We start from the raw sequence: 17,372 nt of genomic DNA, 5'->3' as shown, positions 1-17,372 counted from the left end.
CTTGCTTGTAAAGAAGCTCAGGAAATTTAATAAACTTTGTATTTTTGAAGGAATTATAAATACATGTAATCTATTTTCTGATTTCAGAAAGGCCACAGCCTGCGCGAAAAACTTGCTGAAATGGAAACCTTTCGTGATATCCTATGCAGACAGGTTGATACACTACAGAAGTACTTTGATGCTTGTGCTGATGCTGTCTCTAAAGATGAACTCCAAAGAGATAAAGGTGCATTGAAGCATGGGATATTTTAAACTGTTGGCACAAGCTTGTATTCTTTAACCTTGTGAATAAAAATGGTTTCAGAATGCCTTTAGAGAGAAAGGAAGGTGTACTGCTTTGTAATTTATCTTACTGCTGAGTTGCTGTAAGAAATATAAAATACCCAGAACAGCATGTTGGCAATAATTACTCCTCTTGCTACTGAGCCCTGGATCTGTTTGGCAGTCTTTCATGAAATGCCAGCAACTAGAAGGATTTGGGCTTTTATTATTTTGAAACTTAAATATTGTAAATCAAATATTTTGCTGCAAGTTCAGTGCTATGTAATTTTTTTTTACCAGGCTTGAAAAAAGTCTTCATTTTAGCCTTAATGTAACTATCTGAGAGAAGTATTTGCTGTCTTCCAGAGAAAACAGGAATAATCCAGGGGGGGATATCATGTCTTTCGGGTGTTGTGCTCTAATTAACAGATGCTTGTTAATCTCCTACAATGCTAATCTGAAGTAAAGCAATTGTTGAAAAGAGAGTGCAGATTCATAACAATCTGCCTTTTTGCAGCAAAGCCCAAACCTTTCTTGGATATATTATCTAATTTTGCAGCAAATAAATTAATATCTGAAGTTCTATTTTGCTAAGTCCTTGGGAGCCATGGCTAACTCTGTTTTTCCACGTTCCTGGTAGTGCTGCTCTGACTCGAACTGTAACAGCATTGGTACCAGTCATGTATTCAGAGAAATTCAAGTGCAACAATTGTAGCCTTTCCTCAGCATAGCATCATTCATAAAGCTCTCACCGCTTAAATAGAGACTACTGTCGTTGGAATGTGTGAATGCAGTATATATTCTTGGACTTTAGAAAGATGTGGCTCAAGCTGGTATAGAAACTAAATAAGAATTGATTTATTTGACAGAAGTCTGGAATAATGTATTAAACATTTAATTCTACTATTTTAGTAGTGGAAGATGATGAAGATGCTTTTCCAACTACACGATCGGATGGGGATTTTATACATAACAATAATGGCAGCAAAGAGAAATGTAAGTGTCTTTCAAATTTGCAGCTTTTTTGTGGAATCACTAAGTTACAAAGTAATAAATTGATTATCCGTGAATAAAAAATGTTTCTCGTGCGTTTTAAATTAGCTCCTTTTTTACCTTAAACACAAGAATTTTCATGTAGATGAATGTGTGACTTAGATGATTTCAATAATCGTATGAGCTGAGTCAATTGTAGTTTTAAGATAAACAATTAGTTTACTGATAAATCATCATGGGCATAGGTGCCGAATTGTGATGACAATACAAATAAAACATACAAATCATAATTCATTACTTAGTTATGGGCAATCATTAAAATAAAAATGAAGCATAAAATAATAAAGGAATTGCGCAATTATGATCATTTCAGCATATAAATAATTACAATATATTGGAAAATGCAGGTCTCCTTAATTTACAGAATAGAAATGAAATATCTACTGCACTTTTCATTCTGTATTATATTTAATAATAATCTTTATTATTTTCACAAGTAGGCTTACAATAACACTGCAATAAAGTTACTGTGAAACGTTCTTGTGAAAATCCCCTAGTCACCACAGTCCGACTCCTGTTTGGGTACACAAAGGGGGAATTCAGAATGTCCAATTCACCTAACAAGCACGTCTTTCAGGACTTGTGGGAGGAAACCGGAGCACCCGGAGGAAACCCACGCAGACACAGGGAGAACGTGCAGACTCCGCACAGACAAAGTGACCCAAGCAGGAATTGAACCCGGGACCCTGGACTTGTGAAGCAACAGTGTTAACCATTGTGCTACTGTACTGCCCCATTGTTTTGTATTGTATTTGTTTTCTATATCACCTAAGCCCTGTATATTATAAAATCTCCCATTTAATTGCAAGTGTATTTGGAGAAGACTCACTAAATTTGTTCTGACCTTTTGTGCATCTCGGATGTCTCTGCCACAACCTAATGCCTTCTCATTGATGGCAGAATCTTCAGCTGCCTTTGTATTGCGCTCTCTCTCTCTCTCTCTCTCTCTCCCTAAATAACTTTCGAGAATACATCATTTGTCAATGAGCCTGGCATCCACTCCATATTCTTCGCACTGTGATGTAATTAAGTGATTCATGCAATGGGTTTAAAATCATGTAGGCAGATGTACCAATCATTATAGCTCAAGTTAAATTGTTATATTGAAGTTAGATATCAGAAGTATTTAAATGTTAATCTGTTGAAACAAAGTATAACAAGCAAAGGAATGACTGGTCTTAGAAGTGGGCTGTTTGGTTATTTGTAACCTTGGTTTCACAAAGCGCTTCATTGTCGAGAGATCTGTATTGGACCTTTAATTTTTTTAAAAATTGGGCGGCACGGTGGCGCAGTGGTTAGCACTGCTGCATCACGGCGCCGAAGACCCAGGTTCGGGCTAGCCCAGGGTCACTGTCCGTATGCAGTTTGCACATACTTCCCGTGTCTGCGTGGGTCTCGCCTCCACAACCAAAGATGTGCAGAACAGGTGGATTGGCCACGCTAAATTGCCTCTTAATGGGGGGAAAAAAAGAATTGGTTCTAAATTTATTTTTTGTTGCAAAATTCTTGGATCTTTACATCATATATATTTTATATATAAATTTAGAGTACCCAATTATTTATTTATTTATTTTCCGGATTCAGGGGCAAGTTAGTGTGGCTAATCCACCTAACCTGCACATTTTTGTGTTGTGGGGGTGAAATCCACGCAGACATAGGGAGAATGTGCAAACTCCACACGGACAGTGACCCAGGGCCGGGATTCGAACCCGGGTCCTCAGCACCGCAGTCCCAGTGCTATCCACTGTGCCACATGCCGCCCACTACATCATCTATAATAATACTTTTGTGTTGGCATTCACTTGCATGTTGTAATGTCTGGGAGCGATACATAGTTTTTATTAGTTTTTATAAAGTTGATGATTTATATGTTACTGTGATAGCTTTTTCTTTCCGCCAACTGAGTTACAAATGTTCTCAGAATCATGGTGTATATTATATCATTTGCACAGTGTTTCCATGTGTGACACCCAAAGGGATCAATGGAATAGATTTTAAAGGTGAAGCTATCACTTTCAAGGCTACTACAGCAGGAATACTGGCTACACTTTCTCACTGCATTGAACTGATGGTGAAACGGGAAGACAGCTGGCAGAAAAGAATTGATAAGGTAACATTCTAAGAATCCATTGTAAGCTTTTTTGTTTTAAAATTGCTTAATTTCCAAAAATTTTGAATATTATCATGAAGCTTGGAAGAAGTGCAAGTCTGCGCACAATATATTTCCCCTTTGTGCGGACTGATCAGAGCAGACAAAGCAACGGAACAAGTGGTAAAATGTCTAGAAATGGGGAGCAACAAGTAATATAGGAAAGAATAAGTTGTGGGATTTGCGGAGAAGAGAGTTTGCTCATCTTGGTTCCAGGTTGGAGTAGATGAGAAAATAGTTATCTTGGTTATGTTTGATGTCATGCAGGAATAGAATTGGGAAAAAACAATGTCAGTGAGTGATTAAATGGTGCAGAAAAGAGAACTTCAGATTCCTCACATATTCAGAGAAGGGAAAAGCTCTATCGATGCAACAGAGTGACCCCAAATTGGATTGCTATTGCAATCCTTCACAGTGGGTGAATGGGGAAAAATTAAACTTAATTAATGGAAATATAAAGTAGAGTTAGAAAAATTAAACTTAATTAATGGAAATATAAGGCAGAGTTGGAAAGAAAGAAATTAAAATTGATCATGTAGAGCAGGACTGGTAGGTATGTATCTAAATGCAGATAGAGCAGGTAAGTGTGCAATATAAAGTTATGGCTTTCGGCAGACAATGCTTCAAAGACACTCTGAAGCTCTCCTTGAAGCACAGTGGCAATGACCTCAATGACTGGTAAGAGCTTGGTGCCAATTGCTCAGTTTAGCAATAGCTTGTCCATCAAGCCAACATGTTCTGAGTCCCAACATCATAATGATGAGGCTGAGGTACACCTGAGCAGGAAAGGGAAGCAAATCCTGAACTTCAGATCCCGCTATTTCATGGAACATCCTATCCCATGTACCCAAAGATTTGAAGGTTGCAAATTGTCCAGTTAGATCACATGCCTTATGGCAGAAACTGGTGCTCCTGAGCTGACATTTTTAAATTGAAGGATAGCTGATGACAACGCAGGGAAATTATGTTGCATCAGCGGGTTGGCTCAAAATTTGATGTATGAATATTAGGAGTATTAGGAATAGACTTGGAGACCTGGAAGAGCTTGTTTAAGAGGCAAGCTATGTGATATGTAAGGGTGGCACAGCGGTTAGCACTGCTACCTCGCAACGCCAGGGACCGGGTTCAATTTGGGCCTCGGATTTATTCGTTCATGGAATGTGAGCGTCACTGGCCTGGCCAGCATTTGTTGCCCATCCCTGAGGACATTTAAGAGCCAATTACATGGCTGTGGGTCTGGAGTCACATGGAGTCACAGACCAAGTAAGGATGAAAGATTTCCTTCCCTAAAGGACATTAGTGAACCAGATGGATTTTTCCAACAATCGGCAGTGGTTTTCTGATCGTCGTTAGACTTTTAATTCCAGATTTTTTAAATTATTAAATTCAAATTCCACTATCTGCCCTGGTTGGATTCGAACTGATGTCCCCAGATCAGTGCCCTGGTCTCTAGGTTATAAGTCCAGTGACAATACCACTGCGCCACTACCTCCCTTCGATTGTCTGTGTGGAGTTTGCACTTTCTCCCCGTGTCTGCGTTGGTTTCCTCCCACAGTCCAAAGATGTGCAGGTTAGGTGGATTGGCCACACTAAATTGCCCCTTTGTGTCCAAAGGTTAAGTTGGTGTTACGGGGATCGGGTGGGGGTGTGGGTCTAGATAGGGTGCTGTTTCAGAGGGTCGATACAGACTCAATGGGCCGAATGGCCTCCTTCTGCACGATAGGAATTCTACGATAGCAGACAGTGACACTGCTGACCGTGTCAGAGACTTCGGCTGCTGTGCAGATATAGTGAGAGGGCCTTTTGTTTGTGAAAGGAAACTTGATTATGAAGAATTTAACTTGGGTGCAAGTTACAACTAAACCGTGTGGATAGGGGTGTAACTTAGAGGAAAATAAATTTGTGCCGTGGACCACATGGTCTGGCATGTTGGATTTTATGCGCTCACGTTAGCTGTTATGTAATTAATGCATAAACTAAATGGCCAACTTGGGCCATTAGTTTTTTTTCAATCATATACTGAAATGTGTGCGTACCTTGATCTCTGAACACATAGGAGATTGAAAAAAGGCGAAGAGTTGAGGATGCTTACAAGAATGCAATGTCAGAACTTAAGAAAAAGTGTCATTTTGGTGGACCCGATTATGAGGTAAGAATTCAAATTGCTGGTCAATTTCTCTCTAGCAAAATTGCGTGACCATTTTTTGAACTTGCTTTCAAATTCCTTGTTGTTTTCGGTTGGATAGAAGGGAAATTGAAGAAGAAAGATCTGGATAAGGGAAACGTATCAGATGTTTTCCACATATATAAGATGTACATTTTGAATTTTTCCCACGGCTTAATTCTCTTGAACTGTTGGGCTGTATTCAAAGTCTTCCAACTTCTGAATATTTTTGCATTGTGATCATCAAAACAGTACTTTTAAAAGTTTTTTTGCAACTAGATTATTATCTTTGATTTTTTAGACTCTTTAACTCTCCCACCTTTTCAGGACAATGAATCATGCTGGTTATGATTCCACAGTCACATACCAATATCTTCCCTAATTTAGTCTTTCTTCACCATTCCATTTTCATGTAATAGACCTTTTGGCAGGGATGGCTAAATAGAAATTGGGAGCAAGGAACTCGGTGGGTGAAATTTTGCTCTATAGTGATCTATTCCCACAGCTGGAGAAGAAACCATTAGGTCCTGGAGATTTATTTATCATTAGTCCCAATATTTGGAGGGTGTGCAGAGGAGATTCACTAGGTTAATCCCAGAGCTGAAGGGGTTGGATTATGAGGAGAGGTTGAGTAGACTGGGACTGTACTCGTTGGAATTTAGAAGGATGAGGGGGGATCTTATAGAAACATTTAAAATTATGAAGGGAATAGATAGGATAGATGCGGGCAGGTTGTTTCCACTGGCGGGTGACAGCAGAACTAGGGGGCATAGCCTCAAAATAAGGGGAAGTAGATTTAGGACTGAGTTTAGGAGGAACTTCTTCACCCAAAGGGTTGTGAATCTATGGAATTCCTTGCCCAGTGAAGCAGTTGAGGCTCCTTCATTACATGTTTTTAAGGTAAAGATAGATAGTTTTTTGAAGAATAAAGGGATTAAGGGTTATGGTGTTCGGGCCGGAAAGTGGAGCTGAATCCACAAAAGATCAGCCATGATCTCATTGAATGGCGGAGCAGGCTCGAGGGGGCAGATGGCCTACTCCTGCTCCTAGTTCTTATGTTCTTATGTTCTTATATTTACTCAATTACTATTTGTTAAAAATATTGGTATGGAATATAATGACCTAGAGTTTGTAGGAACCAAGCATCTTGTAATGGTCCCTGTTAGATTTGTTTCTGCATTTGTCAGCTTAACACTTCTGCCTGCCAAGTTTCCTCTGATAATAGTATGATAGAATCTATAAATCCAAATCTGAGATATACTGCATTTTCATAGATACAACTCTTTTTACTTGAAATGTTAGTATTTTGTCTGCCTGTTTTGGTGACATGGTGCAGTTTGAAGAAACATTTTCCTGAAGTCCTGCCCATTCTCAACCAGCAGCACCAAACAGATTAACTGTCATTGATTGTTTTTCTGTATGTGGAATCTCAGTAGCTGCCATTTTTGTCATTGTTAGTCATGGCCTTATGCTATATTTCAGTGTATTTCAAAACAATTCTTTGTATGTAAACTGTTTTGTAACATTTCTGAAATGTGATGAGATAATATACAGTTACAGAAATTTTGGAACTAATTTTCTTCCGTTGGAATGCTTAATTTTATTAGGAAGGTCCAAATAGTTTGATAAATGAAGAAGAATTCTTTGATGCTGTTGAAGCTGCTCTTGACAGACAAGATAAAATCGAAGAACAGGTATTTTCTGTCTGCTCGTTCTCAGTAAATTGTTTTATACATTCAACTAAACCTACTGCATTCAGTAAACCTTTTTGGAGGCGTTCCCTTTTGTTCTTAGCAGAATCTGTCAAATAATAATTGTACTATTATTCGCAATTGAGTGCTGTAATCATTTTAATTTTAGTCCCACACAGAGAAGTCAAGGATTCATTGGTCAGCTGCTGTGCCATTCGGTGATTCCTTCTCGGTAGTTGGTACCCACAGATTTGCCAAACAGGTATGTTGACCTGATCGTATTTTTGGTTAATAGGATATTACTTTACTATTGGCATTAGTGTATTTTGCTAGAAAAATCCTCGAATGCCACAATCATGTGATTCTATTCTATAAATCAATGTTGATTTTTTAAAAAAGGTTTAATTGTTTTAAACTTTTTATTGTAGAAGGCTCAAATCGGCAGTTCCTATGGAGAATGCAATGTGAGGATCTGCACTCCAGTTGGTTGCCGACTCATCCTGTGATGTCAATGAAGCACTGCTTGTGGTAGTGTTGGTTAGTTGATACTTTCAGTTACGTAACCAGATTCCCCCTCTGGTGCGAAGTATCAACATGGGAGGGGGAAAAGAGGGACTTGAAATTCAGTGTCCATGGGATAAACAGGATGTGATGGAAAGCCTGAAACACACATCTCTTGGGTGGTGCTGAGATCCAAAATTCCATGGTCTCGAAACATGATGTGTAAATTGGTCTTTCATGCTAATCATTGAATATTCTGCTAGTTCAATGTGTAAAAATGAGGACTTTTTAAAGTTATTGCAAATTTTGTTTTTCTCAATGATCTTGTTCAAAATGCTATCAGGAAGTTACCATGGTTGTTTTCACTGTGGGCAGTGAAATCTCTTTTCCTCAATTTATTTTTTGTAATCCGTTTCCATGAACCAGTTTTATAAATAGTGAAATCCATTTGAATTTGCATTTGGGAGCTGGAAAAGGATTTGTACATATTAGCTCTGCAAAATACAAACCAACTTAAGGCCACTGCAATGTTTCAATGAAACATATTTTTACCGTTATAGACTATTTAACTTTTATGCAGAGGAACATTATTATGTCTTGCCATTTTTATTGCATTTATCTCATATTATCAGCAATAATACCTAAATTCTATCAAATTTTAAAAATAGGATTATTTATTTAAAGAATGATTTACAGAATGATTTTGTGGATTTCACCAGATTACTAAAACTAGTACTTAATTACAATTATCAGAAGTATTTAAAGCAAAATTATTGTGTAGAAATACTATATTTGTGCTTTAATGACTTATATACCATACTATCTTTTCATGTACATCACAATCATTTTAAAATCTAGGCACTAGTTGTGATATGTACTTCAAAGCAAATGCATCATAAACTTGCATCTGATTGTAGCTATTATTGTAGAATTGCCTTTTCTTCAGGGTTCCATGGGGTGGAGTATGATACATAGTTGCATGATATCATTATGGCTGTTCTCATTTCTTTAAAGCTTATTGGCTCTTTAATGCACTTTTTTGTGGTGAAGGTTAATGTTTGAATGCCTTGTTGTGCCTTTGTTCTGAACTGGGTTTTTCTTTGTCTGTCTCTGTGGTAGCCCTTTAGTCGCTCTTCCTCCATGTCTTCCATTGATCTAGTCAGTGCCTCAGATGATCACAGATTCAGCACCCAGGTACTGTACGAACTCAGAGTGGTCCTTCTCTGCAGCTCACTTCTCTTGACTACTTCACCTGGGTTTGCACCTTCTTCTTCATAGTGTTGGTGATGCTTGTTGAATGTAACTTATTCCCCGAGCTACTTCAGCGTATCCGCTGTAGGATAGGCTATTGCAGAAATATTTTAAAATTGCTATTGCAGTGAGCTTTATTTTTAATAAAAATTTGTTCAGAATTACTTCATGTCAAATTTTGTTCCCCTGAATGCCAATGCTATGTTGGAAAGGCTAAAGTAATTTTAACCAATGTAATAAAAGATAACCATGTGTAATAAAATTATATGCATTAAGATTTCTAGCCCATGGAATAGGTTAATCCAAGCATCACTGGTGTAGTAACATAAATTCATAACCGCATGCCATACCTTAAACCTGCCATTACTAATACAAGTGTTTTGAAAGTTTTAAAATTCATTATATACACGAGTTGCTGAAGTTTTAGTATTTAGAAATGTAACCATTGCAATTAGATCTGAATCTGTTTTTTCTTAGCTAGTAATGCCTGTGTGCAATTGGAAATTTGCATCATCTTCATGTGAGAGGAAAGGGAAATTCACTTGGCATGTTGACCTTTGTAAGACAATTGTGCCTTACTGTCCAAAATCATCGCTATCTTTGAGGCAGGCCCACAGTTTCCTTTTCTACTGTTGGTAGCAAAGGAAATTCTTGATGTTCACAGTAGTTTTATCTTTTTCTGTGGTCTCTTTTCTCAACCCTTTAATTTTCTCTAACTGTGGACATCGTCTGACCGAGATGGATTAAGACTGTGATGCTCTACCAACCACTTGTCCTCAATAATCTAGAGAGAGGTGGAACATTAACTGCACAATCAGAGACTGTCAGCCAGAACAGAGCACCAGTTGAACTTTGAGGATGCTGATGTGGATGATTGGCTTACCTTTCTATTAGGATCTGCAAGATCTTTGGCACAGTGCTGACATTTTATTGACAAATGTAACAGCGGTTGCTACTTTCTTGGGTATAAACAAAGATACAATGTTAAATGAGTGAATTTGTCTTCTTGCCAGTGCTTGTGGCTTTACCATGCTAGTGTCTAAGTGCGTTTAGAATAAACCCCAGCAGGCTCTGCCTGTAGCATGCGCGTGACATGTTTTTCAGTTTCTCAAGCACTTGCCCCATTCTTGGCAATTTTCCTGGGAAAACCCAGTAAAATAACTTTTAAAATAGCAATGACAAAAATGGGTAAAAGCAAATTAAGACTACAATTTAAACCATGCATTTTCAGAAACACTAGCAGTTTAAGAACTCAACAGATAGAGGTTTGTTTTTATTAATTTGTTTTTAAGTATCATCAGTCTTAAGAAATTGCAGATTAGTATTCTCATTTTTAATCCACTTCATAGAATCTACGGCACGGAGACAGGCTCTTTGGCCCAACTGGTCCATGCCAACCAAGAAGCCCATCTAAGCTAACACCATTTGCCTACATTTGGCCCATGTCCCTCTAAACCTTTCCAATCCAAATGCCGTTATCTGTCCAAATGCCGTTTAAATATTGCCAATGTCCCTGCCTCAGCCACTTCCTCCGGCAGCTCATTCCACATATGTACCACCCTCTGCGTAAAAAAATTTGCTCCTCAGGTTCCCATTAATTCTTTCCCCTCTTAACTTAAACCTATGCCCTCTAGTTCTCCATTCCCCAACCCTGGGAAAAAGACTGAGTGCATTTACCCTATCCATGCCTCTCATCATCTTATACACCTCTGTAAGATCACCCCTCAGTCTCCTGCGCTCCAAAGAAAAAAGTCTGAACCTGTCCAATCTCTCCCTATAACTCAGTCCCTTGAGTCCTGGTAACATCCTTGTAAATCTCTTCTGCACTCTCTCCAGTTTAATAACATCTTTCCTATAGCAAGGCAACGAAAACTGAACACACTGCTCTAGGTGCAGCCTCATTAACGTTTTTACCATTTCAACATAATTTCCCAACTTCTATACTCAATGCCCTGCCTGATGAAGGCCAGCATGCCAAAAGCCTTCTTCACTGCCCTATCTACCTACCCTAACCGTGCACCTGAACTCCAAGGTCCCTCTGTCCCACCAAACTCCCTAAGGTCCTACCATTCACTGTGATAGTCCTACCTTGATTTGACTTTCCAAAATGCAACACCTGCTGCAATTTTTGATATCCCTCCTCACTGTCTACAATACCACCTAGTGTCATCTGCAAACTTACTGACTACTCCCAATCAAACCCTGTCTTTCCAAGTGCCTGGATATCTTATCCCTCAGAATCCTCTCAAGTAACGTACCCACCACAGATGTTAGGTTGTACCGGTCTATAATTCCCAGTTTTTCTTTGCAGCCCTTCTTAAATAAGGCCACAACATTCATTACCCTCCCGTCTTCTGGTACCTCACCCGTGGCTAAAATGATGATGCAAATATCTCAGCCAGGGCTCCTGCAATTTCTTCCCTAGCCTCAGTGTTCTTGGATATACCTGGTCAAGGCCAGGAGATTTATCGGCCTTCATACATTATAATGCGTCCATCACCTCCTCTACAGTAATGCGAACTGTCCCCAATATATCGCCACTAACCTTCCCTGGTTCCAAAGTCTGCATGCCTTTCTCCACGGTAAACACACAGGAGAAATATTCAATGAGAGCCTTGCCATCTCCTGTGGTTCCACACATATGTGTCCACTTTGGTCCTTGAGGTGTCCTAATCTCTCTCTAGTTATTCTTTTTCCTTTAATATACTTTTAAAATCCCTTTGGATTCACCTTAATCCTCTCGGCCAAAGCTATCTCATGCCCCCTTTTTTCCCTCCTAATTTCCATCTTGAGTATACTCCTGTATCCCCTGTCCCCTCCAGGGAGTCTCTTGATTTCAGCTGCTTGTACCTGAGCCATGCCTCCTTTTTCCTGGCCCAAACATCCAGGGTTCCCTACTCCTGCCAGCCTTGCCCTTCACCCTAACAAGAACATATAGACCCTGAACTCTAGCTGTTCCCACCTGCCAGAGACCCCATTTGTCGGAGGCCCGTTTGCCCTCAAACAAGCTACTCCAATCAACCCTTGCAAGCTCCTGTCTAATTCCATCAAAATTCGCCTTGCCCCAATTTAGAATTTGCCCCTGTGGACCAGTTTTGTTCCTTTCCAAAACTATTTTAAAATTAATAGAATTATGGTCACTGGTCCAAAGTTGTCTCCCACCATCACCTCAGTCACTTCCCCTACTATGACAACCCTGTTACTCCTGCAAGTCTCCCCAATCTCTGTATATTTCTTCTTGTAATTCCCATTGACTATTTGGGGGCCTGTAATACAACCCCAATAAGGTCACATTCCCCTTCTTATGTCTTGGCTCCACCCTCAAATCCTCGCTGGATGATCCCTCAGTTATTTCATCTCTGACTACTGTCGTGATGCTCGCCTTAATCAAAAATGCAACTCCCCCTCCTCTCTTCTCCACCTCTGTCCCACCAAAAGCACCTGTACCCTGGAACATTAAGCTGCCAGTTCTGTCTCTCCCTTAGCCATGTTTCAGTTATGGCTATAATATCCCTGTCCCACATACCTATCCATGCCCTGAGTTCATCAGCCTTACTTGTCCGCCTTCTTGCATTGAAATAGATGTAATTTAATGTAACAGGTTTTCCCAGCTCTCTGCCATGCTTCTGCCTATCATGTCTATTCAGTTTATGCGGTTTCCTAAGCAACATTTGGGTTGAAATAATCTGGGTGGAGAATGCGCATATAATTATTTAATGGCATTTTAATTTTTTATGACCTATCTGTAAACTGATAAAAGATTTATTTATTGGTGCAAACTGGAACATTTGACCAAAAAATCCCAGTCGTACACTTCTGCTTGAAACTCCATCAATGTTCTTAAATAAATAATAAGCCTGCTTTGAGTCTGCGGTAAATTCCGTGCATGATACATTAAATAATAGCTGATTGGGAAGTTCCTTGACATCTTCTAGATTCAACGTACTTCAAACCAATGTCTAATTTCACAATTTCCTTATTTGTTTTAACAATGACAAGCCATACTATTTTGTAACAGCATTTTCATGTTCTATATTTCATTGGGCACCCTTGGAATATTCACTTTTGGTTTTGACAGATTTTGCTTCCTTTGCATTTGATATGGACAGCGTTGAATGCATAACTGCTCAATTTGTGTCAGTTAGGTTATATATAACTGAAAAGTGAAGAGTTCTAATAGTTTTGTACATATTCTCTGACAAGTAACTCAAAATTAATGTTTGATCAATCTCCAACAGTACTTAACTTCTGGTGGGCTGTCACGGTAGCACAGTGGTTGACACTGTGGCTTCACAGCGCCAGGGACCCAGATTCAATTTCTGGCTTGGGTCACTGTCTTTGGGGAGTCTGCATGTTCTTCCCCTGTCTGTGTGGGTTTCCTCTGGGTGCGTTGGATTCCTCCCACGAGTTCCGAAGGACATGCTTGTTAGGTGAATTGGACATTCAGAATTGTCCATCAGTGTACACAAACAGGTGCCGGAGTGTGGCGACTAGGGGCTTTTCACAGTAACCACATTGCAGTGTTAATGTAAGCCAACTTGTGACACTAGTAACGATAATGAATGAATGAGATACCGCATTTGTAAAATTAAATATTCAGAGCCAGAGCGGCTGTTTGTTAGTAATTTAAATATCCCATTGTTATATAAATTAATTTACTCCTGAATGTACCAGCCCGTGGGCAAGAATCCCAACTTCATGCCTTCACGTTGTTTTGAATGCTGAATATAATCAATGAGTGCAGTTGCAGTGCTTCCTGTGGAAGAGAAGGGTGTCTTAGACAGCAGCTTGCAGGTTTCCTTCCCCCTGTGCATGTCTGGATGTTGGAAGATACTCTCCGATTTACTTTGTTAATAATAGCCTCACCTTTGTTATGTGTATAAACTTCAGGCTATTATCTTTGATTTAGTATTGATGCATTCAAAAAGCATCAGTCAAGGATTGCAGGCAGAGTGGCACAGCGATAATGTTACTGAGCTAGAAATCTAGACACTCAAATCTAATGCTCTGAGGTCATGGGTTCAAAGCCTGCCTTAATGGGTGGTGGGATTTAAATTCAGTTAATAAATTTGGAAAATAAAATAGTTTCACAGTCACGATCATGAACCGATTGGATTGTTGTAAAATCCATTTACTTTACTAATTTCTTTTAGGGAAGGAAATCTGTGTCCTTACTTGGCCTACGGCCTGACTCCCTTAACTGCAAGCCATTCAGCTTCACTTTTATTGTTTGAAAATGAATGTGCAGGATTACAGGGAGGAGGCAGGGGAATGGTAAGACATTATTTCCTCATTCAGAGAGCAACCCCAGACATGACTGGCTGAATGTTACCTGTTGTAACAATTCTGTGATGCACTCCATTATCTTGTATGGTCAGGTAGAAAGCGTAGGACTCTTCAGTATCCAGTCTGTTCTCATCTCAAAACATAATGTGTCGCTCCATTAGAATATTTGCTTTTAAAGCCCCCAGGACATGGGTGTTTTCTTAGATATCATGTGGTTGTTATTTTGCAAATTGCAAAGCACTCTCATAGCACTATTATTAATGTTGATTTTTTATACCATTGGAACATTTAGCCTTCAGCATCTTTGTAAATAGCTGTTGAATATTTACATGGAAAGAAGCTCCTTTGGGAAACTGGTGAAAGAAATACAATGTATTGCACAACAACATGTAAAATGATATGCTGGATAAGGGGTTAGCGTACTCCCAATGTAATACACAACTTTCCTCTTGGACAAAACAGGTTTCCTTTTGGAGGCAGAAGACATTGATGTTGTCTCGTTATTTCAATGCAGTGACAACAGCAAGGGTCGCAAGTTCAAATTGTGAAAGGGAAATGTGGAATGACGCTGGGATATTTTTCTTAGTGGCCAATAAATTGAGTGGGTTTCCATGTATAGGAATAGATGCTTTGATAAGATGGGGCTGTAGTGATGTGAGAAGGTGGCAAGGCAGAGCAGACTCGATGGGGTGAGTGGCCTAATTCTGTTCCTATGTCTTATGGGTGAATGATCTTTTTTAGTGATTTTTTTTGCCAATTGCTTTGCAGTGAGCACATGATATTTAGCTCTCGCACCAGATCTGGTCACCATTGCAGACTTCCAAATGCTTATTGCTACTGAATGCACATTGATTTTATTGTGCTGTTGCTCTAGCTTTATTTAAATCAAGACACTTAACTCAATTGCCCGTAGAAGGTTGCAGAATCAGTGGGCCATGAATTTCACAGTGCACAACAAAATAATGAAAATCTATTGCAAATTATTGCCGAGCAATAGAAATTACACCTGGGCAGTATGTGTACCTTTTTAAAAATAACTCATCACCATGTCTGCCAAAAGTGCTGCATTTCGGTATATTTGTCATTTTTTATATAGGTTTAAATGAACCAACCAAATTATGTTTGGCATGACTATATTGTAGTCCAAAAGCACATGGAGAATAAAGAAATAAATACAATAACATTTACCCGACCTTTAGACTACTGCTTATCCTTCATTGTTGTAAAAAAAAACTATCAACCCACAATGGTCAGCCAGACATTTCATCTCCCTTATATGTTGAAGGAGATGCTCTCTCAAATGTTAAGCACTTCCCATAACTTGGCAGCTACTCCTATCAAAAGGCCACCATTGATGAGGATTTCCAACACCAGATCAACTATATTCGCTCAGCCTTCTACCGACTATGTTAGAAAGTATTAAACAGCAAATACCTCAAGTTAACAAAGGTCCTAGTGTACACAGCAGTTCCCATCACCACACTCCTGAAGTGAGACTTAGACTCTGTATCAGCCATGCACAAGAGCTCGAGAAATTCCAACAGCAATACCTCTCCTACATCCCTCTGATTCAGTGGGAGGATTGTCAAACAAACGCTGGTGTCCTTGTGAAACCAATTCCATGAGCGTTCAGGCAAAACTCATGAAAGATCAACTATGATAAACTGGGTGCTGTCTCGATGGCTGAAAAACATCTCCCGCACCAGATCCTGCTTACTCAACTCTCAAATGGCCAAAGTTCCAATAGAGGACAAAGAAAACACTTTAAAAGCACTGACGCTCTTCCTGGAAGCACGGCAGCACTGACATTAATGACTGGCAACAACTTGCTGCCAGTCATTCAAAATGACGACAATGAGTCCTGTGATGGAGACTATTTGAGGTCAGAAGCAGAATTCTGATGAATGAAATGCTGAGGTTGAGAATAATTTGATTCTGCCTGAGGCGGGGTTGGGAGGGGGCATGAATTCAGTGGCACTGGTTGACGGATGAGGACAGGCTCTTGGATCAATTCCAAGGTAACCATGGTGGGAAACCATTTGTGGAGTTGCTATAGCTTTAATTAGATGGGTAAAAGTGGAACAAAACAAAGGCGGGACAACAGAGGGGAGGGGTGAGAATAGTTTTTTCACTGAGAGGCTACAGAGTTTTGAACTGGACTTGCAGAATGAGCCTGGGTGTGCCATTGTTTTGAAAAGGTGGAAAAAGAATATCAACCTGTGAAATCACTAGGAAGGCTGACAGTTGATTAGCATATGAGTATTGCTTTTGTTTCTCCTTCTCTAAAGCTAGGGATTTAGTCTAAGCAGCTGGGAAATTAAAAATAAATAAAAGATTACGTAATTTTTTCAGTTAGCTTCCACATTTTTAAGTGATGTCAACAGAAGGGAGGTGAGTAATTGCTAAGTCTTTTTAATCAGTGAGGTTTACTCCTAGTAGTAGCGAGGTTTACGATCAGTAGATAGAGGAATGGCAGGGCAGCTCCGATCTCTAATGTCACATCCTGTGCTACATTAGAACTGCAGAATGCTTCCTGATAACCATTTGTGTGGAAGAATTGACAGTTGTAGTAGCTCAAATTCCAGCTCTTTCAGTACTTGAGCAGCTAGCGTCACTGCGGTGCATCTGTAAGGTGGAGAACTTCGTCGATAGCACATTTATAGATGTGGCCGCCCCACAGTTAAACAGATGCAGGGAGACGGGAATGGGTGGCCACCAGGCAGTCAAGTAAAAGCAGGCGGGTAGTGCAGTTGTCCCCTAGGGGCACTTCACACTCCAACCAGTACTTTGTTCCGAATCCTGATGAAAATGATGGCTAATCTGGGGAGTGCCACCATGGTTGGCTCAGATGTATATGGGAGAACGAAGGAGACTGGAAGAGCAATACTGATAGGAGACTCGATAATTGGGTAAATAGATTAGCCTTGTTACAGTTGCAAATGTGAATCAAGGACGGCATGTTGACTCCCTAGTGCCAGCGGCAAGGATGTCACTGGTTGCAGAAAATCCTGGGGTT

The 17,372-nt window shown here is 39.7% G+C and overlaps 1 protein-coding gene across 8 annotated transcripts in view; it reads left to right on the top strand.

The window, feature by feature from the left end:
• Window positions 1-17,372, top strand: part of LOC119970604 (ceramide transfer protein) — a 179,923-nt gene that overhangs the window by 138,157 nt on the left and 24,394 nt on the right. For 6 of the 8 annotated variants that reach the window (XM_038805494.1, XM_038805500.1, XM_038805492.1 and 3 more), the window contains 7 exons: window positions 88-226; window positions 1,174-1,257; window positions 3,267-3,424; window positions 5,520-5,612; window positions 7,235-7,321; window positions 7,488-7,580; window positions 8,939-9,013. In XM_038805494.1, the coding sequence (XP_038661422.1) occupies window positions 88-226; window positions 1,174-1,257; window positions 3,267-3,424; window positions 5,520-5,612; window positions 7,235-7,321; window positions 7,488-7,580; window positions 8,939-9,013 (729 nt within the window). The remainder of the gene's footprint in view (window positions 1-87; window positions 227-1,173; window positions 1,258-3,266; window positions 3,425-5,519; window positions 5,613-7,234; window positions 7,322-7,487; window positions 7,581-8,938; window positions 9,014-17,372) is intronic. The other 2 variants (XM_038805497.1, XM_038805495.1) reach the window with 1 other exon arrangement.

This window comes from Scyliorhinus canicula, chromosome 8 (genome assembly GCF_902713615.1).
Source record: "Scyliorhinus canicula chromosome 8, sScyCan1.1, whole genome shotgun sequence".
NCBI lineage: Eukaryota > Metazoa > Chordata > Chondrichthyes > Carcharhiniformes > Scyliorhinidae > Scyliorhinus > Scyliorhinus canicula.
This window is presented reverse-complemented; position numbering and strand designations above follow the sequence as displayed.